The following is a 23,820-nucleotide window of genomic DNA, read 5'->3' as shown; positions in this document are numbered from 1 at the left end:
AATGGTTATTAAAGCTGGGTACAGAATTCATAGCATAGTACATGGATGCTTAATGTGCAACTTTTGAGACCTCTACATCTATGCCTAACCGAAATTTTAGAACTAAATAGTTCATATAAGCAACAAAAAATAGTTATCAAGAAGTAGAAAGTTTGTACTCTCTTCTTTTTGAAAAACATCTTAGAGAAAAATTTGTACTGATGTGCAACAAAAATGTAATCCATTTTAATTACCATTCCACTTTTATCTGAGCAACATGAGTGATGAAATATAAAAAGTTTAATAAGAGTGAATGTTAGGACTGGGCAATAAATCGATGCACATCGGAAAATATCAATATTATTAATATCATCACCGATCCAATGTTTAGATTGGCAATTTTCGAAGCATCGGAAATCACGATTTACTGAAATGTGTATTATGTTTCCCACTGTATCTTTGACTACTTGCGCTATGTTGAATGTTGTTCCCCGACAGTATATTGAGGGTTTCAAGTGCATACGAAGAGCACTTCTGATCACGACACCTTTGTCTGCAAGGTCGCTTAAAGATCATTTCCCTCCATAAGTGTACAGTGATAGCTGTAGTGATGATCGTTATTTTTCCTCGTTACATAGTGACTCTTTGTTTTGCTGACACGATGAATCCCAATGTAATTAAGAATCTGAGTGTTTTCTTTCAATTGTGCAAATCCTGTTGATTTTATAACAACTATTTTGCAGACATCCAAGTCTTTAAATATTGAGAAATAATAGTTAGAAAATATAAAAAATGCAGTTTATTTTTTTTAAAAATGCAACTTACTAATTGCGAATATTTTACTTTTTTGCATTCCTTTCTCTCTTTTTTTTTTAATAAATATTGATAGAATAGATTGATTTTTTTTAAATAAATATTGATGAACTAAATTTAAGATAGTTTATTTCAAGATCATGCCTTAATCGATCAATCAAAAATTCGAATTTACACAGTACCAAACATTGTGATGTTAGCGTGACAATACAAAGCAATGCCAAAATCTTACCATCATTCAGTCCTGATGGATATAATATGTAGTTTTTATAAATTAAAACAAATTTAAAAGTATTAACAGACTTTTACTGCGATATTTATAATGACGTTATAAACTTTTGCAGATTATTCTCTCTGTGATAATCTGCAGAACACCAGTTATATTAAAAGTCAGTCACAACAAGTCGATAAAATAATCTATTTACTTTTCTCGACTTTTTCTAATAAATTACAGGTGGAAAATAGTGTTTCCTTCCAAATTGTGAATTTCTTGACTGTATTTTTACGGAAAACTGCAATTTCTTCTGAACAGAAATACTTGAAATGTGTCATTTAATACTAGTGTGAAGCATTTATTTTTCAAGAAAAAAAATTTATTTGCTAATATTGTTTCTATGCACAAAATTTTATTCCCACAATTCCTGAGAAAAAGTGTGAAGATTTGCTCCCTGTACAACTGCTGAGGAGTGGGGGGGGGGGGGTAATTTTTAACTTTTGTTGATTATAGAAAAAACAGTTCATTATACATAATTTTATTAATAAGTTGTTAATTGCAGAATATTTGACATTAGTTTTCTTTATAATGTTTTGCAAGTAACTTTGAAAGATTAATACTTGTTACATTAAGCTTTAACTGTCTGTAATTCCAGAGTTAGTTGGATTTACAAAAACCTTAAATATCACAATAATTGCTATCTTCCATAGCAAAAAGTGTAAAACAAATGTTTTTCTGTTTCTCCATAAAGTCAAAACACCTATTTTTATAAACATTAACAGAAGGCATAGATTTTGCCATATCCTGGTTCATGCTGGTAAAAAGTTTTCTTTAAAAGGTATACTTTAAACATCTAATATGGTGGCCAACAAATCCACCCTGTAAAATGCCTGAATTTACGAAATATTAACACATGGAGGCATTGGAAATATTAAAAAAAATGTACTTGAAACAGAATTGAATTTAACTTTACCATCTCAAATTTCTTGAACAACAATGAGTGGAGGGAAATTACTAACTAACAGTGTGATCAAACAAAAATTTTAATGTTAACACACCTTCAAAACATTTCAAAAGAACATTTTGTCTATTGTCAAATATTATTAAATGTAAATTTTTTGGAGTTTGTAACTTTTTATTTTAAATTCCATTTTTAATACTAAACATCTAGTTATAAGTTAAAAAGAAATATGGGTAGCATTAACCGATTCAACATAGTACTCTCTTTCAGAAAATTAACTATGTGTTCTTTTTTCAAAAAATGAATCTTCTGTCTACTTTATGGGTATCAAGAATCCACTTTTGCACTGGATTATTGGACCAGACAGGCTCAGTTTGTAATGCAATAACAGTAAAACATTGAGATCTTCAGGAAAGGTAGTGTTTAGTAAAGCAAGTTACCTTCACCTTATTTTTCAGTAGTTAACACTTTTATATTATGCTGGAAATCTGATAAGCATATCTACACTGAAGAGCCAAAAAAAACTGGCATACCTGCCTATCGTTTAGGGTTCCCGTGAGCAGCAGAAGTGCCGCAACACAACGTGGCATGGATTCGATCAATGTGTGAAGTAGTGCTGAAGATAATTGACACCATGAATACTGCAGGGCTGTTCATAAACCAGTGGGAGTAAGAGGGGGTGGGGATATCTTCTGAACATCTCGTTGCAAGGCATCCCAAATATGTCCATGTCTGGGAATTTTGGTGGCCAGCGGAAGTGTCTAAATTCAGAAGAGTGCTCTTGGATCCATTCTGTAGCAATTCTGGACGTGTGGGGTGTCGCATTGTCCTGCTGAAATTGCCCAAGTCCGTCGGAAAGGACAATGGACATGAATGAGTGTAGATGATCAGACAAGATTCTTACGTACCCATCACATGTCAGATTCTTATCTAGACGTATCAAAGGTCCCATGGGGTTGTCTCTATACCCGTACATCAGCTCGATACAACTGAAAACGAGACTCGACAGATCAGGCAACGTTCTTCCAATCGTCAACAGTCCAGTGTCAGTGTTGATGGGCCCAGGCAAGGCTCAAAGCTTTGTGTCATGAAGGCAACAAGGGTACACATGTGGGCCTTTGGCTCCAAAAGCCCATATCAATGATGTCTCTTTGAATGGTTCGCACGCTGACACTTGTTGATGGCCCAGCATTGAAATCTGCTGCAATTTGTGGAAGGGCTGCACGTCTGTCACGTTTAATGATTCTCGTCAATTGGCATTGATCCCGTTCTTGCGTGATCTTTTCCCGACCGCAACGATGTCGTAGATTTGATGTTTTACCGGATTTCAGATACTCGGGGCTTACTCGGGAAAATCCAAATTTCATTTCTATCTCGGAGATGCCCATCTCCCGTGCGCCAACTATAACACCAAGTTCAAACTCCCTTAAATCTGTATAACCTGGCATTGTAAAAGGTGACGGATCTAAGAACTGTGCTAGACACTCGTCCTATATACGCATTGCCAATCGCAGCGCTGTACTTTGATTGACTCCATACCCCTTTATTTGCATACTCGTGCCTGTACCAGTTTTTTTTTTGGCTCTTCAGTGCATATAAGTAAAGTAAAATAATATTTTTTCAACTAACAGTATGAAAATGAAATAATTTAAATAGACATTACTGAATATGGTGTTATTTTAATCTCAATAATTGCAAGAAAATATTGGTTATGTTAATCATATGAAGTTTCAATGGGTTTTACACTAATTTCACTCTTTGATGGTATAACAGTTGAAGCTAACAACGTTCTTTCTCTCTAGAAACAATACACATTTTAGAGAGTTAGTTAATAACTAAACATTAAATTTAAAAGTTAAGATTTGCCTGCCACTTTCTACTAACTTAATCCCTTTTACTTATATAACTAAGATACAAAAACAATGTTGAAGGTTTTATGTTGTTTTGTAAAGCAAGGACTGCAATTCTGTTAAAATGTGATATGGCAAATAATTTTTTTTATTTTTGTCCTTATGGGTTTCAGCTACAACATATAAATCTTGGTAAAGAAAATAGGTGTAACAAAGCCTTTGTTAAGCTAAAAGATCTTGATACAAAGGCTTTTATAATATTAAAAAAACTTATTTTCACAAATTTACTGAGAAATATATCATTAAGAATCTATAAAAGCACCATACAAAAAAAAAAAGCATTTTATTTATCAAATTTCAAAAATTAATTTTTACATAAGACTGAGTAGTGAAATTCTACTCATTTGACAAATAATTGTTGCATCACAAGATTTGCATGAATAATTAAGCAAAATTGTGAACTTTTACAGAAAAAATTATATTAAAAGCGAACAGTAGATTAGTTCAAATAATATTTTTTGCTGATTCATTAGTTACCCAAACATTGGAAAATATTAAGAATTAAAATAATTTGCTAAAAAAATTTAATATGAAAAAGATTGTAAAGAAAATTACAAGAAGTTCTTTCTCAGCAATGCAACAAAAAATTTAACAATACATTGAAAAATAATGTATATCACATCCAAGTACAAAATTTTTTTTTACAACATGTGAAATCTATATACAATGAAACCTCTTTTACTGACCACCTCTGTAAAGCTATTGCTTTTATCTTTTTTTTCTTTTCTTTTGCTCATAATTCCTATTAATTGTATTTGCTAATAAAACAATGAACTTTTTATTATTTTTTTGAAAGCAATTTATATCATGTGACCCAAACTTAGAAAATGTATGACATTCCAGTTATATAAAAATTTTACTTATTGTTGTGCTATTTTCTTAGAAATAAGTATTAAGTTATTAATGTCACAAATAACATAAATGTACACAAATTAACTGTGCACATTAATTTTGTAACAAACCATTATATGGAGACTCTCTATCAATGGTATTCTTTTTGCAATAAAAAGTTAAGTTTTTCTTTAAGCATGCTTATAACTCTGAATTTACACACCAACTATGAAAATACTTTTTTGGTCCTAGTGGTGGTTGTAACTCAGAAGTTTCACTGTATATTGAAGTTGTAACAAAGAGCTCCAGTTCTACAAAACACTAAAATGAATTGTACTATTAAAATATTTCACACTACTTTTTATTTTAAAGCAGTGAAAGGGAAGAATAAATCAATCATCATCAATAACTTGAAGCTTGTTAATATGTAATAAGCTTATAAGATTTTCCTTAAATGCATTGTGTACATTCCAAGACCAGACAAAAACATATAAGTTTTAGGAAAGAATATTAAAACTTCATTCAAGTGTTCAATTTTTTACAAAACTAAATAGGTTGGACATAATAGAAATCATTCACAAAAATAAACAAAATTTACAGACAAAATGGACATACAATGGCATAACCCAGATGATACAACCAACAAAATATGTTCACATTACAGAAATTAACATAAAGATTATGAAATGCAAGATTTGCTAAAAGATTTTGATAATAAAAAAAAATATTCATGTTGATATTCAATTCATGTAAAGGAAATTTCTTAGAAAAAATATATAAATTTTCAAAAAGGGTCAAAAGAAAATGTAATAAGTTATCTACTCAAACAGTTCCACAATATCATATGATTTGAATAAAATGAAATATAATAAAGTTGAATTCCCATTTTACAATTGATTACTTTTAAGTCTCTCATTTTTTGGCAAATGTAATTTTTATTGGATGCGTTGGAGTCAATCTAAAACCTTGTAGAGAGTCTTTGGCAGCAGCAGCTACTGCCTCGTTATCAAATTCCACAAAAGCAATATCATGCCTTCCAGGAACAAGTCGCACTTCTTTAAAACCAGGAAACCTGAAAGAAAAAGAATAGATATTTTCTCAAAAATTAATTAGTTCTTTCATTCTCATTACAACAGAAAATATTTTAGTGTCTTGAGTAGAAAAACCCCAGTTCTTACTGATTTTTTAAGTTAAACCGTACAACTGTAATTTCACATATATCAATAACAAAGGGAGGGGGGGGAAAAGACATTTTTTAAGATATGGCATCTAAAATTAATGATAGTTTCCAGCAGAAAAGAGATTTGTACTAAATAAAATTTAAAATATGTTTTTAAACAAATTTAAGAGTAGAAAATAAATTATATCAAATCATTATCACAGTTGGAAAAGAACCTGTTTTTTTTTCATGCTTAAAACAGTTTATTTTTTGTTTATTTAAAAAAAAAGAGGCAAAATAGTATTTTAAGACCCAAAATAAAACCTACTGAACTATATAGAAACCTTTCTCACTATAAATTAATATTTTGCATAAAACAATTCAAAAATATCTTGGTTTGTTGCATAAATATGCTAAAGTGTTAAAAATAAGTTTTCCTTTATTACCTATTGAATCGATAAAATTTTTAATTAAGAGTATAAAATATTTTTCGATCAAAAATATTTGAAATTGCCAAAAATTATAACTATGGTGCAACCACACATTCAATATAGTAGTAAAGGTGTGTTTTAGTACAAATTGATTAATAAATAAATAATAAAATACTTTTTTCTCCTTTTTTTTAAATCATAATTGAGCTTAAGTACAATATATTGTACTTAATAACATAATGCAACATTAATTAAATAACATACAATAAAATATAAACATATTTTGAAAATTTTACAAAAAAGAGTAGAAATAGTATTTCTAGTATTAGTATTAAGTAGTAGTAGTCTAGTAAGTAGTATTTCTTTTTAATCTTATTGCATGAAATTTTAATAATTATACATTAAAATATAAGTAAACAAAATTCATCTACATTATGAGGCATATTTTAAAAATATAAAATACTTACATTTCATAACTATATTAATAGAGATATTAATTGTTAAGACAAATTTGGAAACTATTTGTGAGAACATTGAAAAAAAATGTTAAATATGTTTCGTATTATAAGTAGGCTACATACAAAAATTGTTTTTTTTTCTTTACATTTCTTACTTATTAGTATGGTTTACTATTAAAATAAAATCACATGAATAAGAAACATGATTTGTAATAATTAAATTGTAAGAATAAAAATCAGGTTTAATTTTTTAAAAATCATGTGAAATGGGGATGTGTGATATTCAAATCGTGTGAATATGAATTTCAATGCTTGATTTTAAAATTGTGCAAATACAAATCCTGATGTATTTTTTGATGTATTGTATGTCCCCTTAACTGTAAGAAGCGAGTCCAGATTTTAAAAAAATAATCCTATTTGTAACATCATCAACAAAAAACTGTGATGCCATAAAAAAAATCTATAAAAACTAAAAGATTTCTTTGGCATTTGAGCAGTTTGGTGCCAAATATCATAAGAAAATATAAAAAATATGGGGTTTTGTCACTCATAGTGATAAGTACTTTTTGTCCCACTTTGTCACAGCTGCATCATCTTTGCAGGTTTAGGAAACTCATAATTGAATTTGCCGAATCAAATTTAATATTATAGTTAATAGAAGAAATAAAGAGACAATATAAATGCAGTCAAACCCCGCTATAGTGAAATCCCGGATATAGTAAACGAAATGCTCGGTCCCGTGCCATGCTATACTCGTATAATGTTATTTTTAATGGATATAGTGAACCAATAAAGTGAGGAAGTTGGATATAATGAAATTCTTTCTGTCTTCGACTGATTTCCCCCCAATTTTCTTTGTAATAATTTTGAAATTTGTACATCAAAATAAATACATATACCGATTTTTAAAACCATCTATAGAAACTACCTTTATGTGCTCAAATGGCAGGTTAGACAGGTTTAAAAAGCGGAATAACAGAAATTCAGAAAAAATTATCTGAGAGTCGGGAAGTGTTTCCATATCTGATGTTGAGGATTGCTCATCAGCTAAAGAGTACTAATTTTTATTTGTACGCAAGATGAAGAGTGATGGAAAATAACACATTTTTTGCTACTACATAATATTTTTCAGTCATTTATATCAATATAATGTAATAAAAGGGAGGAGTTTGGGAACCACTGGTGAAATTGCCTGCTCAACGGATATAGTGAACTCCCGGTTATAGTGAACCGAAATTTCGGTCCGTTGAGGGTTCACTATAGCGGGGTTTGACTGTATTACCAAAATTAATTGCATTAGAAAAATAGAAGAAGTCAAACTCTCCAATTATTTTACTCAAAGTAATTAATTCAATTAGTTTAATCAAATTATTTTGTTGCGTTAAGTAGTAAATTCTCAAATAACAGTTACATTTCCCATAAATAAATTCCATTCACAAAAAAAAGCTTGAAAATGATCCAGGTGATAATTATTAAAACAAAAATAATTTTAAGATGAAAATGAAACAAAATAAGTTTAAATAAATAATTCAATAACATAAATTCAATATGTTGAAAAACGTAGGACCTCAAATATAATGAAATATAAATATACTTTTTACAAATATATACTATATAATATATGTATATACTATATAAATATATACTATACTTTTTGCAAATATAATGAAATCAAGGATATAGGGATATGATTACATAAAAAAATACTTACTGCCTAAAAAGAACAGTTAACATCATTTCATTTGTTTCTTCAGGAAGATTAGTTAGAAATAGAATTTGATTAGGTGACGGCTCCATATTAGGTGGAACTGCTAATTGAAAATAAAATTTATGAAAGCAAATATTCAAATTTTAAAAAAAATTAACAAGAAACAAATTCAAGGCTTCAAAGATTTAGAGGCTCTGTAATCACCACTTTTAATGCATATTATAGAATCCTTATCAAAAATAACATCAAAATAGTAAGCACATAAGGGATTGCAAATTAAAATTTAAGTAAGGAAAAGAATGTTACCAAAACAGAACAAATAACTTTTACTGACAGTAGTATTAAATCCATCAAAACCAGCTTGATTGACAGGTACAACTTGAAGACTTGGTTTAATTGTTACTTTTCACCTCCTCTTAGATTTATCCATGAACCAAACAGGTTTTGATTGACTTATTATCTCAATCTTTGTTAATAAATTATGTTTGGGATGCATTTTTCTATTATAGCTTTAACACTAATTTGAGATTTCAATTTGATAAGTATTCTAAAGACATATCTGTGGTGATTATGGAACTTCCTTGTATAAGTTTTTCAGAGCTTGTTTTTATATATATATATATATATATATATATATATATACACACACACAATATTTATTTTAAAATAAATTGTCATCTTTTAAGTCCAAAATATTCTTATTTCATCTCAAGATTTCGATTTCACACTGCAAAATAGAAACACACACTACTATTAATTCTACTCTAATTCCCTACAAAAATTTCATATTAAACTACACCTTTTTCGACCCTCTACTAATCTAGAACTGCGCTTTTAACTAGGAAATATATCCTCTCAAAATGAGAAAAAAGTCAAATTAAATCTAACCATCAGTCAGTGTACAAACATGTTAGTATTTGACTCTGTATTGGGCAGCAGAGTTTGTTTTCTTAGTTTTTCTTATAAGATAAATTAAAGGATAAATTATAAGATAAATTTATTAAAGCTTACATTTTTGAATGAAATATTATTTTTAAATATGCCTAAAATGATCATGTCTGTGTGTTTAAAAATGACTTTCTGAATGTGGAACTCACAGTTTGGTGGAAAACTATTAGTTAGAACACCCACTAAAGGATAAAACAACTAATCTTGTTAACAAATTACTAACTGCCTCTCCTTCAACAGCTGTGTTAAAAAGAATATTTTCCAGCTTTGGATTTGTTCAATAAAAGCTGCACAGTTGGTTGAGGACTGAAAAGGCAGAAAAACTTACTTTATGGTAAAATATTTGAACAAAAAAAAAAGAGAGAGGAAGAGAAATTGTGGTATTTAAAATTTTAGGAAAATTAAAATTTTATGTTTCAGTGACTTTTTTTTTAAATATTTTATTCGATAAAAATTTAGTTTTAACATAAAAGGTAAATTAAAATATATTATGAAGTGGATTTTTTTATGTTGCAATTCATATTGCCTGAAAATATATTTATCAACAGTTAACTGTTTTATTGAAAATATCGGATACATATCAAAATCTGTAAATAAAAAAAAAATATATGGGATACTATTGATGTTTACAAAACCATCATGATATTTACAATCCTTGGTGTGTTTGTTAAATTGTATAATAAATAGTGGAAATTAAATTTGGAAAGAAAAAAAATCTTACATTCAAATTTAGGCATACCCACCCACCCTCTCACTATTATGGAATTTCCATAGTTTCACAAAACATGTTTCCTAGTGGTAGATAAGATATTGTATTTATGTATTAGTAAATTAGATTTAAAAGAATTTTGGTCACCAGTACGCAGATATTATTTAAACGGTTATATAAAAGTTACCACTTGTTTCAGAAAAATACTTAGCTCGGAATTTTTTATTTTTAACTAAATAAATTGAATGGTCACATAAGTTGCCCGAAAATGATTGAGTATTAAACTCTAGAGGAACGGATCAATTTCTGCAAATGCACACTTTTATAATGCACAAATGCACACTTTTTCTGCAAATAACTTTAAAATACTCTTAACTATTGATAAATTTTTCAGTTTCAAATAAAACACATTAACTTTAACAAACACATCAGGTATACAAAATAATAAGACTCCTGAATAAATTAATATCAAATTATGAAATTTCTAAACACTAACATGCAAACTTAACTTAATAACATATTTCGTTATGGCATAACTTTATGCTAATTCATTACTGCAAATGATATAAGTTAAAAATCAGACAAATTTTACTTTTTAGAATAAACATTTTTTAAAAAAATAATAGATTAAGCCTTTTGAAGTAAAAAATGGAGAAGGTGTAGCAGCAGTCTGAAAAATATTGTCCCCATCATGTCGTTTCGAAGTATAGTTGAAAGTATGTACTGTTAAATTTTATTTTTTCATATGTTTTGCCATAACTCTAGAACTACTTGAGTGAATCAAAATTTTTTGCACACTAATGTAAAATTCATTTTTCTAAAAATTATTTCAGGTAATGATTTCTGTTATTTCTTATTTATTTTTATAATGATAAAAAAAAAAATACTGAACTGCCTGGTATAAAAACTGTTAAATCCTCTCAAAGCAATTTTAAATAACCTAATATAAAATTTAAAGAAAATTGGTGTAACAGTTATTCAGCAATAAGATTTTAGAAAAAGTTAAATTTTAAGTTTCATGAATTATATTAATATCAATTGTATTACAATTCAAAATTTTTGATTGCTCTTTTTACTAAATCTTTTGGACTGCTTTAACACTTCATATTTTGAGATTTTTAATAAAAAGACGTAAGTGTATCAGCAAAAAGAGCATTTTCATGTCTAATTTTGTCACCAAGTTTCATAATATCTGATTTTAACTAAGCATCTCAAATAAGAATAGTATAACCAAGGGTCTGGTCTGTCTAGTTTTTTTTTAAGAAGTACCTATTTTGTGAAAATTTCAACATTTATTTGTTAAAATGTCAACATTTATTTGTGAAAATTAAAAATATTAAGAAATCAAAAAAAAATATGTTACAGAAAATATATTTTTAATAATTGTCACTACAAATAAAAATCATTTATGACTGGTAAATTTCTATATACTTTTCCCCATATATTCAAAAGCAATTTTGCTATTGTGAAATTTTTATCTTAAAATTGTATCTAAATTTAGAATTCCATAAAAATCTTTGTCCTAAGTTAAATTTAAACTTGAATTTAATAAAAACATGTATTTAACAGTACTAGCACTAAGAGTTATTTTCATAATGAGAAAATTTTCGACTGGGTCATACGGAAAAAGTTTAACATGCTACATAAAAAAATAAAGGTCAGTTAGAATAAATTAAATAATGTTTAAGATAATAGTTTAAATTTAGAATTCCTGTAAAGTTTAAAGTGAGAGAGGCTTGTCGTTTCCTTCGAGAAAAAAAAAACTCACTAGAATATGACGTAAGCGACCAGTTAAGCTAACCACGCAGCATTATTTGACCAAACACGTATGACCTATTCATAGAAGGTGGTGGGAAGGAAAGCTCTTTTTTCCAGATTGCAGCGGGGGCGGGGTTTGCAAGGTACTAGCATCTTTTCTTCTATGGCAATTAAGGAACAGAGCCGCTAATGTTTTTTCTCACATGGCCATTCGGGATCCCGGCATGTTCTAAGACAGGCATGGGGAGGAAAAGAGCTCTTCTTACAACCAGAGTGAGTAGCGAATTCTTCTACGTCATAATATCAATGGACGGGAGGGTTCCAATTGCAAGTCGAAATGTGTAATTAACCCGAGATATAGTTTTTCTCAGGGGAAACAAAAGCAAAGACGGAAGAGAAGAAACTTAGAACTTGCTTTATAAAAAGTATTTTATGAAACTACCAATTTTCCTAAAATTTGTGAAGGTGCTACTAAACGGTAATAAATTCACTCTGGGCAGACCCCTGATTACATGCTTCAAAACTTTTTTACCTGCTAAAGGAAGCTGCTTACCTGCAACAGGATGAGAAGAAAAGACATTTGACACTAAGTTTTGAACCATAGCTCCAGGAGCTACACCAGGCAGAAGACCAGGCTGCACAGGAAACTGCTGTGCTACTGCTCCAACAGCAGCAGGTTGTTCTTTAGAACCTTTTTTCTTCTTCCTTTCCCCAGTACTTGATCTTGGAACTTTTGGACGTTCTACATATGTTCCTTTCATTTTTGCTATGCAGTCAGCTTCTGTTTTTGCATATTGAATTCTCTACAAAAAAAAGCAATTTCTTAAATAAATCGAAAAAAAAAAACAATGTACAACATGAAAATTTTAAACATAATTTAATTATCAATTAAACTTAGCCTAGAACAAAATTGGTAGGAATATTCATAAATGATAAGATAAATCTTTGATATTCATAAGACAAACATGTTATTTTATTAATAAAACAATGAGTCAGTAGCAGAACCTTTGCATTGATCTACAACATCATTAAAAATTATAAAAACTTTCTGGTGAGCATGGGGTAAAATATTTGTATTCAAATTATGCACTTCGTAGGAAAGGCAAAAATGCCTAATACTACAATACATGATAAATTGACTTCGTTACTAAACGAATTTACTTAAAATTAATTAACTGCAAGAAAACTGCTACTTAAAATTAATTAATGCAGAATCAAATTTTTAGATTTTACTTTTTTGCATGCAATTTTTTTTTTTTCAATGCTAAAATAATTTGCACTGCAATGCTGCACTAGTCCTACTTGTTTATATTTATATTTAATCGATGATGATAGAAAGACAATGTGTCTAGGACTTGGGGATACGTTTATATCGTGATATACCATCTGTTAGACATCGCGATATAACATGCGTTCTAAAATTATCAAACAAAAATGGAATCTTTAAATCAATCAAAAATAAAAACACAGATCTGCCAACCTTAGAAAATAAAAAAGCAGGAGACTCTTTCTGTATCACGACATAGAGCAATATTGAAAATTAAACCTGATTCACACTTCCTACAAGAAGTTTATTTCAAAATATATTATTTACATTACATAAAATAGACCACAGTAAGATTCTGACACTGACTAATAAAGATACGTGTTCTTACTATAAAATATAAGGTTCTATAGAATTATATTAAAACATATCTTTTGATTTTTTCAAATTTAGGAAGAAGTTCAAAACTAACAAAATATGTCAATAATGAATACAATACTTTATAAATGTATTTCTTAATTTTTTTTTAACTGCTACTGTTTTAAAACTGCAGATGCTGCTGATTTAGCATTATTTAAAAAAAACAACCTAGCATCTATAGAAAGTGAAAAAACATTTTGCCTAATGGTGTCCAAGCTATCTCCGATTTTGCCATTTCCATGGTTATTGCTGCTGTTTTGGTTCACACTCACCATAACTTTTAGTGATGTTGCTATGGGGCAAAATTTTTCTAAATAAATGCCCAGCATGATCTGAAGCACAAGTTGGGAAGGAAATTGCACAAATTGTTGTTTTTTTCCTCTATCTTGCACTAAATAGAAAAAAGCAGGAGAAAAAACCCTGAAGGCCTGAGGGCGAAGATTTGAGGCAAAAGCAGGAGACTCCTGCTAAAAGTAGGAGAGTTGGCAAGTCTGAAAACAGATATATCTATAACAAAAGAAAATTTTAATTTAAAAAAAAAAGCTTCAATAACATCAATAACATTGCTCAATTTGCTAAATTATTAAAAAGTGTCAAAGGATTGCTTAACTTTTTATTTAATTAAAAAAATGTAGTTATTTTAACTAATCGACGAATTTTTTTTTAAAAAATAAATAATGCAAACTTTGTTTCAATTTTCTTAAAGATAAAAACAAATTAAATAAACGAAGGCATTTTTTAATTTTTTATAATTAAAAATGACTGAAGATTTATTGATTTAAAAGTAATCAAATTCTATCAAATTATTATACCTATGCGCAATAAATAAATTTTAAAAATATATAAAAGTATAAATTACTTAAATACAAAATACCTCTATTAAATTCTATTGCTTAAAATGAAAAAAACACAAATAAAAATCTTTTAACGAGAAATCCTGACAGACAAAAAAAAAGTGACGAAATAATGCACAATGATCAATAGAAGTCTCACAGAAAATAATTTACAAGAAACATTAAATCTCGACAAAATAAAACATACAGCGATAGCAAAATAATGAAAGTCCACATTACTTTATGTAAAATTTTATGAAAAACACATTGAAAACTGTAACTTAATCATTTTGCAAGTATTAAACAGTAAATAAGTTACATTAACTTATATAATAAACTTCATAAAAGTGTTTCCAGTTAAAATATGCGATCAAAATAATGAACACAAAACTTATTAGGAATTAACTTTACACAATTATACACAATATTACTAAACAATCTGACAAAAAACATTAATTTTATAGTAATCAAAAAATAAATAAGAATTTAAAAAATAAAGCTGTAGATCAAGATGCAATGGTAACCAGACCAAAGGATTAGGTTTAAATTTTATTCCAATGGATTCTGAAACTAAACCTGTGAAATGAAATTAAAAAAAATTTGAGTAACTTTAATTTTTTTACGTAACTATCTGTTCGTCCCAAAAATGGTCTTCCCAAAAATGGTTACATTACAGCAAAGTCAAGAATGAATAATTACTAAATATTTTACTTTCGTGTAAGGAACAGACTGCTATCTCATTAAGGACTCAGGAATAAAAATTTAAAATATTTCTAAAAATACCCGAAAAAGCTTGGTCTTTTAATCAAAAACCCGGGTTTTTAATTTGATGAAAAAATCCAAGTAAAAAAATTTTTAAAAAACAGGTTTTTTCAAACCCTGCTTAAGTATTATAAAACATTTAAATCATACATACCAAAGGTTTGTCATAAAAAGGAAATCCTTGCATAGAATTTAATGCTGTTCTGGCACTAGCATGATCTTTGAATGCCACAAATGCTTGGCCTCGCATCTTCAAATTTTTTGAAGCAAGAATATCAACAATAGTTCCAAATTGTGAAAACACAGCAAACAATGATCTTTTTAACTCTATTAAAAAATCATAAATAATAAATATAACAGTAAAATAGATATTTTTGCTTCTACACACTAAAGCTGTATACATAAAGTATAAAAAAAAAAAGAAACTATCTCAATTAAGACAAGATGATAAATCGCAAAATATCAATTTAACAGTGGCTTCCATTTCACCAGATGTATTCGAACTCTGATTTAAGTTGCCAATACAAGACACACACGATGAAATGAAACAATATCAAGAATCTATGCTATGCTATGATGCTCGATTTCTCTAGCTACAAAGATGGACAGACATTTATTTCATTATGTTAAATCTTTTTAGCTTTTCATAAATTTCTTTCAATGCATGCATGTTAATTTTATTGTTTTTAGCTCTAAACCTTTAGTTTTTATTTTAAAAACTAAAAATCATATTCTTTTCCATATAGAAACACAACCTATAGATAAGATTCAGTAACAATGTATTTTTAATGAAAAATAATTGTATTATGTTGCAAAAATGTTCTTAGAACGATTTGAAATGAAAATTACACGTCACACATCTGATTTTGCGCCTCCTCAATGATTTTTGGTGCATATGACAAACTATACCGTGTAAACAGAATTATTGATAGGAGACTAAAAAAATTTTTAATATCTTTTTCATTTAAAGATTCAGATTGCATAGTATAGGTCTTCCTGTGTCTTATAATACGATTGTTATAATACGATTTTTACATGACAGCACGTCATGATCTAAAATTTCTTACATTACCCAGTCTCTTAATCCCTTAACAATCGGTTAATTTTCAAGAAAGCAGTCATAAAGTGCCTATTTTGCCAAATACTTGTATTTGATTATTGCTGACATCTAGTTTAAAATAAACTAACTACAATTACCTTAAAAATATCCTGGTACTGCCATCTGGTGTATAAAATGAGAAATAAAATGTTTTCCGGGCAAAAAAAATGAATTAGTTTTATTCTTATTGGCACGTTATTACTGAACACTACAGCCCGGAAATTTACCGGGAGCGAGAAACCTCACCCTGTCATTTTCACAGGAGCGAGACGGAATGGGTTAATCAAAGATCCGATTTTCACATACAAAGATACGATCATAAGGTTTAATGTCTGATAGTACTAATATAGATAGAGACACAAAACTAATATAGACACAAAAAAGCATTTTCTTTAAGGAAACACCTTTTCTTTCAACTAATTTAGATCACAAACTATAAGAGGTCGCCACACTGGATACCTTTTCTTATACTAACAGTTAGGAGGACAGGCAAAAGTATAAGTTCCTAATATTAGTTTCACATCTCGTATCATTCGCTATACTGCTAAATATTAAAACATGATTTATGCACTTTGAAAAAAAAATTACAATTCTTTTCATTTATTATTTTTTTGCAATACAGTGTAAAGGAGGACAATAATAGCAGTGAAAAATACATCTCAAGATTCACAGAATTCCACTAATAAGAGAAAAAACACATGCCTGGAGTTTAAAGACCAATTGTTGACAAATTGTCTTTCAACTGGTTAATTTTTTTAATACTAACGCATTTTTTTGAAGTTACAGATAACAATTTTGTTTCCAATTAATTTTGTTTTATTGAAACAAACTGAAATAAATTAACAATAAATAATATCAAAATTTCCACCAACTGCTAATGTGTGGCCCGCTGGAGCTTCTAAACGCATTGAAATTTATTTTTAGAAAAATTTAAAAAACTTCAAAATTTTTGAATCGCACATTTGAGTCATCACTTTTTATTGTGTTCAATTTGCACTGATTCTATTTTAAATCAATATTGCTTCCCGATCACTTTTCCATTGGTTATTGCTTCAATATTCTGCATGATTTTAAAAGACTCAATATTTTTAATACGATATTGCAATACGTAAATTTCAAATTTTAGTTATTTTTGCAGATTTCATCAATAATCCAAGTGATGTTTCGATTGTTTTTTGGCATTTAGGATTACCAATTTCAGTGTGGTTTTTAAGATTCTGATACATTTATTACGCTTTATGAGTTTTAAATCGCGCATCCAATTTATCACTTTTTGACTTTTTTTTAAATTGTATTGATTACATCATAAATCTAAAAAGTTTTTTAAAGGTAGTCCAGCAATTTTTATAATGATATTGAAAATCCTGCATTTTTATTATGATATTAAAAAGGCAGTATCTTTATTAACATATAATTACAACACTCTAGTTTAAATAATCACTTTTTAATTTACTCAAAAAATTTTTATAAAATTAATACTTTTCAATTTTTTACTAGAATTTGAAATTCCCACCCAAATTTCAAGTTTTAGTAATTTTTGCCCATTTCATCATAAATCCTAACAACATTTAGATAGCTTTTTTGGCATTTATAACGACTAACTTCAATGTGGTTTATAAGTTCCTGAAACATTTATTATGGCACGTAAGTTATAAATCATGCATCTATCTGATTAGTTTTTGGTGCACTTTATTTATGCCAATTTCATCTTTTTTCAAAGGAAGTTCTTAGTAAGTTTTTCTATGAGATTTTGAAAATCACATTTTTATTATGTTATTACGACACACAATTCCCCCACTGCTTTTTCCAATTTCATTATAAATCAAAGTAACGTTTAGATCGTATTTTGTGATTTAGAACTATTAATTTCCACATGGTTCATAAATTCCTGACACATTTATTACTAGATCATGACTTGTGAAATATAAATTGCACATCTAATTTATCACTTTTTGTGCCAATTTCACCTTTTTTTTTAAAACGAAGTTACTGGAATGTTTTTCTGTGTGATTTTGAAAATCCAATATTTTTATTGCGGTGGTATTACGACAAGCGAATTTCAAATTGTCCACTTAAATAATCCTTTTTTGACAAGCTCAAATTTTTTTAATTTCATTATAAATCCAACTGGCATTTAGATCTTTTTTTTGGCATTTATAACAACTAATCTCTGTGTTGCTTTCGATACATTTATTGCTATATTACGACTCGTGTGAGTTATAAATGGCACATTTAATTTATCACTTTTTGCCATACTTAATTTTTGCCGATTGCATTGCAAATCCAAGTTGTTTTTCAATAATTTTTTCGGCAGTTTCTGCAATGCATTCTCACTTAGATTTATTCTGATTTTTATTACAACATGCGAACTTTATATCATGCATTTCAATAATTACTTATTGGCGCACTTAACTCTCGCTAATTTCTTTGTAAATGTAATATCTTTTTTTTGCAATTATTGATGGTTTTCTTTGTGATTTTTACGATCCCGTTACTATAACTACAATGGTAATAAGACAGGCGAATTTAAATCATCACTATTTGTTTCAATTTACTTGTGCATATTTCATCATAAATATAAGTTATTTTTTCGTTGTTTCGGTAGTTGGCACCATACATCTGTACATGGTAATTGGAATCCTGATGTTTCAATACAATATTATTGCACCATATAAATTTTGAAAACTTGAGGAAAGCGAGAGTTTTTAAACTGCTTATTGTTTGTGATTTACTTTGTTTTAAATTTTTTTCAGCTTAGGCGATTTTTTCGGAAAAACTAAAAAGAAAACATTTTCTATTTAAAATTCTTAAAACCTTTAATAATTCAAGAAATATAAAATATATGAAAAATATTAAATAAATAATTGAATTTTATTTTGTACTAAAATGGATCTGTTTCTCTTTAAACATTATAAATTTTCTTTAAAAACATTTAATTCAAATTTACATTACTCTATAAAATGGACACTTCTATCCTGTAAGCTCAACAGTTTTTTTTTCCTTGGGTTAAAATTTATATCCCCCCATATTTATGTTTATAAATATATATATTTATAAATTATTGTAAAAAATCAAAAAAGTTTTTTAAAAAGTATTTTTTATTTTTAAATAAATTCTAATAATTAAAAATATTTAATTTTCAGCAGTAAATATGTTAAGTTTATTGATTAAAAAAACTTGGTGCTTAGGACACTAATGCTTGCGTAAAAATTATCATATTTGCTGCTAACATGACTAAATATGTGCGCGGCCCTTCGTTAAAATGTTCACGAATGTTGCCTTGAGTTTTCAGTTCAAATATTAAAAAAACTTTAAAGTTGTTTACCATTTATACAAAAAGTTATATATTAATATGCATACATGTAAAAAATAAATATGCATGTATACATAACACCAGGGGTCTGCCCAGACATTTTGTGAAAGGTCCATTTTTATGAAAAGATATTTTGAGAAGGGTCCATTAGCGGACCCAAATTTCTTTTAAACAGACCCCTGAACACTTAAAAACTTTTCTAAAAATAAAAAGTGTGCCCCCCTTCACGCTATGCCTATAATCATGAATACAATGTGTGTTTTATGGTATAATAAAATAGATCTTTTTTTGTTACAATATATAAAATGGTCTTCATGTATGTTCATCTATACTCTTTTCTTTTCTTTGTAAAACACTAAGAACCACGTTTTGATTTCATATATGTCTTAAAATTTTTTTTTTTTACTTTTGGCTTCTATTTTTCACTTATTTAAAAATGACTTTGAAATTAATACCATGATTTTTTTCCATTTTAGATTGCAATTAAAATTAAATAAAATTTTACTGTTGTTGTTAATATGCGAACAAAAAGAAAAAATTTTAATCTCTCTCTCTCAGGTAAGTTGCGTAAGTTAGTGCAATGACTCCCCGATAGGGGAAATCCGTATATTGTAGTTGAAGCAGTTACCTGAAAAGTGGTTTGTTCGTTCGGTTGCATCATAAGCTATGGTGACTGATTAAGATGTAATTTCTTTTGCATAGCACTGTGTGTGCGAGATGTTATTTCCTCAAGTTGTATTTTAATAAACTCTTTATTTGCTGGCATTGCTTCTGTGTTCTTCAAAAAAAAAAAAAAAAAAAAACGTAACACTTGATATTTCTTTATTAAAAAATCAAGTTTCTTCCACTTGGATTGGAAGAAACTCGCCACTTTAAATCATCATAATAAAATATTTTGCATCAACAATGAATTCTCTGCAACAGACAGGGTACAAAACAAAATCTAACAATCTATCTCCATGATTGGTTCATATGTAGACTTAGTGTGACTCTGATAAGCCATGCAAATTTTTATAAAAAAGTCTTAATTAGTTTTGCTAAATATACAAGATGTACGCTTAACATTTAATATTCTAAGTGTACACACATATTTTAAAGAATCTAAATTGATAAAAAAAATTCTCATCACTTTTTATTTTAATTATCAACTATTTTTACTAGTTAAAATATTTTAAATGGGACTGAGCTTTTTGAAACTAAGACAACAATTAAAGTAATCATCTTACTCATTAGATCAAAAGTTACTTCATTTTTTTTTTTCAAGTTTCTTTTATATCAATTTTAAATTAACATGGTAAAATAATGTAAAACAATATTGACAAAGTAGAACAAATTCCAAAAAGTATTTTCAGCACAAAAAATGAAGTGAAACTCATTAGTAGAGAATATAAAATGTTAATACTCCTTTGAATTTCTCTCAAAACGAGTAATTTTCTACAATTGTTTGTTGTGTATATGTTTCCAAGCACACTTACCTAGTTCCTTCACTCCAATAATACTCAAATATTATCACTTACCTCTTCATCCAGAGACCTTTAGAATTAACTGATTTATGATTATTACATAATCAAGACGAAAGTAAAAACTTTCCAGCAATCTTGATTTCTTTAAAATTATCACTTACCTGCTTCATTTACTGAACTCTTCAATTATCGTAAGAGGGCGCTAGCTAAAAACAGTCAACGCTTAACCTGACCGTTATATATAATTGTAAAAAGAGACAGTTATAAAAATAACTCAAACGTAGACCATAAATTAATAGTAAAAATGCACTCAATTATATATAAATAATTAAGAAAAAATTTACCTACACCATAATTTATCTAATTTCGGGTATAGTTCAAAGATATTGTAAGAATATTTTTTAGATTTTAAATTTATTTTGCTTTGAATTAGTATGACTTTATGCATTTTTTATAAATACAAAGTTTACATTGAAAGAGAACATTAGGCGATACTTCAAGTTTCCCACTTTTGTTATATTCCATAAAAATCTGCTTCAAAATTGGTTTTAAGGATAAAAAGATAAGAATAACCACGTATTAATAAGATTGATTATTAATAATTAATGCAAGCTACTATAGTTAACATTTTTCATATATTTATCTATATTTATACAATAGTATTCAGCCAAAACCAAATAACTGAATCTGTATTTGGCTAAAACCGACTCAACTTCGACCAAATATTTACTGCATCTCTATTTTTTATAATGTCACGATCACTACTTACAAGAAATCAAGACTAATTATTACATGAATTTAAACAGTTCAAGTCTCATAGGAGATCTAAGAAAAAATAAGGATATTTTTCATTACAATATACACATATCTGCTTTTAAAAAGTGCAAACAAACTTTTGCATTTAATTTAAAATTTCAATGTTTGTTTTATTGTAAATTACATTAGGGATTTATTAATACATTTGAATATAAATCTGCCCAATCAACTGATTACACTACTCTGTTCAGAGATATATTTAGAAGAATTAGCACCTAAGCTTCCATGTAATTCTGACAACAACAAAAAAAAGTAAAATCAAAGACATTGCCGAATAAATTTGTACTTTACAGCATGTGCATGCGGAATTTAAGCCAGGCAGGCAAAACTTTTTCTTCATACAAGCCCCTCATTTTAGAGCTTTAAAATATACTATTTGATACATAATATTATAAAAGTGGCAAAGAAATTTAATAGTTTTCCCTTTGATTTCCGAATAATTATGAGAAAGTTTATTACATCTAGCTCATAATATGTACGTATTAAATACAGAAACCTTTTATCATAATAGGACCTGGGAAACTAAAATCAGGTATGCTCTGTGAAAAATAAACCCAAACATGTGGTTATTCACAGCATGACAAAAAAAAGAAACGAAAAATTGCGTAGTTTTCTGAATAACAACCAATATAATATTACGTAAAATTTCACAAATAAGGATTCTTTAGATAAATGTAAACCATAATTGATCTTAAAATAAAAAGAACAAATATTTAACTGTGGGAAATAATATGAACATGCATACATAGACAAAAGCACACAACTTATAATGCAAAAGTTATCAGACTGAATAATGATTAAAAAATAATAATATAAAATAAAAGTTTTATATTATAGTTCTTAACACTTTCTAAAGAGGTTTGGAAAAATAAATTAGGGTTTATTTAGGTTGTAAAAGCTTGTGAAAACGGTAAGCCGGTAGTTTTCAATAATTACTACTTACCCTCTTTCTTAATTTTTTCATTGAGGTTATTGATGTATATTGTGTTAATGCTTTCTAATTCATGCATTTTCAATTATTTTATTAAATATTTAATAAAAAATTACACTATCTTCAACTACTAAATGAAAAACAACACCATTTGAAAAAAATACACAACAGTAGATTGAGTTTTCACTTTATCCTTAACTTCCATAAAAAATTACTGTAGCATCCGAGATGACAAGGGAATCAAAAAACAACTTTTTGGGGGTTATGGATATTTAAGAGCCATTCTTGCTACATGCAAAATATCCGTCGTTGCGATCGAAAGTTCTGAGCAAGAGATTTCTGGCCTGATTCACGATCGCGACGTTGTCCTCTAGCGGGGAGGATAATTTTAGGCTACTATTTATTAAGTTTTCATTTAGCTCCATCGGAATCATTAGTAGAATAGGACGCCTTTTTTTAGCAGCAAATAAGAAGCAAATTTTCCTGGAAGAAAATGCAGAAAAACTTGAAAAAATCGACCCAGAACATTGGTCCTAGAACATTGAAGCACATCCTAAAACAGAACGCGCCCAACATTTGAAGAACAATTTCGCAGTAATTTGTTCCCTTTCTATAAACAACAAACTTACAACCGATAACTTTCGATTTCTGATATAGTTCGTTCACCAGGAGTTGGCACTTGGCTCCACCTCCTCGGACGCAGAGTTCATTTCAGCGCGGGAGGGAAAAGAGAAACATCTCTGCTTTTGAAATTGAGACAACCCTTAATGCGCGCCAAACACAAAAGTGCATTTTTTTTCAGTCACTTACTTCGCTTCATCATCTGCTATTCGCGATCGCAACACTCGAATACGCCATCTGGGGAGAGACCGGTTTCATGCTTTCAGCCCTTCTCCCTTCCCTCTCCTCCTCTTTTCAGTTGTATAGGAATGTACTACGATATTTTCCCTTTTCTTAATATTTTTCCTTTTTATTTAATCAAAATATATTTTAAAATTTCCATGATACTTTTCTTTAGAACTATGTTTAATGCAGTTTTC

The 23,820-nt window shown here is 28.4% G+C and overlaps 2 protein-coding genes across 3 annotated transcripts; both read right to left on the bottom strand.

Moving 5' to 3' along the window:
* Positions 1-3,052: 3,052 nt before the first annotated feature.
* LOC139427165 (uncharacterized) lies at positions 3,053-3,415 on the bottom strand. The gene has a single exon (XM_071188029.1). The coding sequence runs from the start codon at positions 3,413-3,415 to the stop codon at positions 3,053-3,055; it is 363 nt and encodes a 120-aa protein (XP_071044130.1).
* Positions 3,416-4,144: 729 nt separating this feature from the next.
* On the bottom strand, positions 4,145-23,037 carry LOC107443341 (U1 small nuclear ribonucleoprotein A). 2 transcript variants are annotated; one of them, XM_016057168.5, is made up of 5 exons: positions 22,793-23,037; positions 15,313-15,485; positions 12,433-12,682; positions 8,468-8,567; positions 4,145-5,780 (listed from the first exon to the last, which is right to left on the bottom strand). In XM_016057168.5, exons 1-5 carry the CDS (start codon positions 22,857-22,859, stop codon positions 5,621-5,623), a joined length of 750 nt encoding a protein of 249 aa, XP_015912654.1. In that variant the 5' UTR covers positions 22,860-23,037; the 3' UTR covers positions 4,145-5,620. The 2 variants fall into 2 exon arrangements, with proteins under 2 accessions (XP_015912654.1, XP_015912655.1); XM_016057169.5 differs by having other exon boundaries at positions 8,468-8,564; positions 22,793-23,029.
* Positions 23,038-23,820: the final 783 nt, after the last annotated feature.

This window comes from Parasteatoda tepidariorum, chromosome 12, assembly GCF_982258835.1.
Source record: "Parasteatoda tepidariorum strain Cologne lab strain chromosome 12, Ptep-v5.0, whole genome shotgun sequence".
Lineage (NCBI taxonomy): Eukaryota > Metazoa > Arthropoda > Arachnida > Araneae > Theridiidae > Parasteatoda > Parasteatoda tepidariorum.
This window is presented reverse-complemented; position numbering and strand designations above follow the sequence as displayed.

Coding starts and splice junctions, on each gene's coding strand:
- LOC139427165 (XM_071188029.1), bottom strand. CDS start 3,415: ATGCCAGGTTATACAGATTTAAGGGAGTTTGAACTTGGTGTTATAGTT.
- LOC107443341 (XM_016057168.5), bottom strand. CDS start 22,859: ATGCATGAATTAGAAAGCATTAACACAATATACATCAATAACCTCAAT. Junction 15,486..22,792: donor TGAAAAAATTAAGAAAGAGG/GTAAGTAGTAAT, acceptor ATTTTTTAATAG/AGTTAAAAAGATCATTGTTT. Junction 5,781..8,467: donor TTAACTGTTCTTTTTAGGCA/GTAAGTATTTTT, acceptor TTTTTCTTTCAG/GTTTCCTGGTTTTAAAGAAG.